The sequence below is a fragment of the Suricata suricatta genome, chromosome 3 (assembly GCF_006229205.1).
Source record: "Suricata suricatta isolate VVHF042 chromosome 3, meerkat_22Aug2017_6uvM2_HiC, whole genome shotgun sequence".
NCBI lineage: Eukaryota > Metazoa > Chordata > Mammalia > Carnivora > Herpestidae > Suricata > Suricata suricatta.
This window is the reverse complement of record NC_043702.1, coordinates 41,934,105-41,936,192: the sequence shown is the minus strand read 5'-3', so window position 1 is coordinate 41,936,192 and position 2,088 is coordinate 41,934,105. Positions and strand designations below refer to the sequence as shown.

Here is a 2,088-nt window from a genome sequence, read left to right as displayed (position 1 = left end):
AAACCATGAAGTCATTTTTCACGTTCCCTCACTCTCACGTTTGATCCTTCACTATAAGTCCTGCTGGTACATGTCCAAAACATCATCTGTCCACTTCTTCCCATCTCCACTGACTGTACCTTTCCTGAGTACACTTTTTAAAAAAATTTTTTCTAATGTTTTATTTATTTTTGAGAGCAAGAGAGACAGCATGAGCAGGGGAGAGAGAGGGAGACACAGAATCTGAAGCAGGCTCTGGGCTCTGAGCCGTCAGCACAGAGCTCGATTCGCGGCTCAAACCTACGAACCGTGAGATCATGACCTGGGCCGAAGTCGGACGCTCAACTGACTTCCACTCAGACACCCCGTTCCTGAGTACACTTCTGCCCTCTTCCCCTCAGACTGCTTCAAGAGTCCTCTGTCTGCCGGCTTCCTTCCCTGCCCCATGTCTCAGAAAAGCTTCTGGACCCTGAACTAAAGAAACAACCCTATCCTCCAGATACTCTCCAGATACTCCATTATCGTATCACAGTATCTTGCTTTGGTATCTGCATAGTAACTATTACAATCTGAAAGTATTCTGTTTATGTATTACCTCTCTCCTTTACCAGAATGACTGCCATTAGATATGGATCCTTTCTTAAAGCCTAGATCTATAAAATCTCTGTATCTGATTTTTCCCATTCCTTGGGGCCATAAAATCAGAGGGCTAGTCAATGCTTCCTCGAGCAGGGTGTTGATAATACTTGTTGGATAAATGAATGAATTTTTATGTTACTATAATCTTCAGTGTTCAATTAGAAAAAAGTACCTGGTTGAATCTCTGAGCATTTTCCAGGATCTTCCTTTCTTCCTTCAGACAGTTACAGATGATCATAGACATCTGTATTGGGTCTTCCTGAAAATTATCCTAAATATCCAGTTAGAATAAAAACAAACTAAATTTCAGAATGTTGAACCCATTGTGTATTATAAATTGAATTCACTCCTATTCACGGAGAAGCCTCATCTTGTATTTATTAAATTCTACACAAGCTATCTTTGGTAAAGTCTAAATATTCTTTTTACAAATTATAACAAAAACTTCCAATAAGTGCAGGTGCATTTTCATACATGGTTCCTACAATATTTTTACCTTAGTTTCTGTTGTTCTTGAGGCCAATTATGTTCTGTTAGGATCGTGATACAATGCCAAAGCTATGGAAATTATCTATGGTATTTCTCAAATAATTTATCTGATGGTCTATGCTTGGAATTAGATTAAGATACTCTTTTCAGTTTTCCTACTCCCTTGTCAAAGCCAGTTTACAAAATATTGGCAATCATGGCTCTCCATAACTGGTATGTTCAAGCAGAGTCTATAGGAGATCAAATTTCTATAAACTTAACCTGACTTCCCCTGTCACTGGTATTATAAAAATCATAGATACATTCACACAAAAAAAGAAAAAGCTTTTAATTACCTAAGTTGAAGAGCCTGGTTACACTGTATGAAACAAGAAAAACAGTAGTTCTCTCCTCCATTGAAACAGAAAAGTTCCATTAATATAGAAATAAACACGGTAGCCAGGCTTAGGGGAAACTGGGAGTAGTTTTGAAAAACTCCTAAAACTTTGTAGCCCACTGTCTCCTGCCTGGAACTCTACTCGACTTTGTCTTCCCTGGGAAGGCAATTCCTCCGAAAGCAAGGAAAGTTCCAATTCACCAACTCAGTATCAGGCCTCAGAGATACCAAACCTTTCCAGACTTATTCTTCATCTGTTTACCAAGGACTCAGACTGGACTCATCACTAAATCTCCTTGGAGTTTTGACATGTTACTATAGCCCACTGCTTTTAAAATGTAACCCTTTTTCTTGGGCTGAAATTTCAATAATTTTTAATAAGACAAGGTCATAGCATCACATTTCTCTCAGAATTACTGATGCCTAACAGGTGATACACTTAAACCTGAAAATTCCTTACATGTCTACTAAATGAATTGATATTTTACTTTGCTTATGTTATAAAATATCAGCCATATAAAGGTAGTTTATTTACAGTCTCTATAACTTTTAAAAATACCAACGAGTGCATGATCAATAAACTCTTATCTGAGCCTGGAAACATT

At 37.8% G+C, this 2,088-nt stretch overlaps 1 protein-coding gene across 1 annotated transcript in view; it reads right to left on the bottom strand.

Annotated features, from left to right (window-relative positions):
* STAT1 (signal transducer and activator of transcription 1) overlaps positions 1–915 on the bottom strand; it is a 36,209-nt gene extending 35,294 nt beyond the window's left edge. The window contains exon 1 of the mRNA XM_029934218.1: positions 791–915. Within this exon, the coding sequence (XP_029790078.1) occupies positions 791–862 (72 nt within the window). The 5' untranslated portion in view covers positions 863–915. The remainder of the gene's footprint in view (positions 1–790) is intronic.
* Between the last annotated feature and the right edge of the window lie 1,173 nt (positions 916–2,088).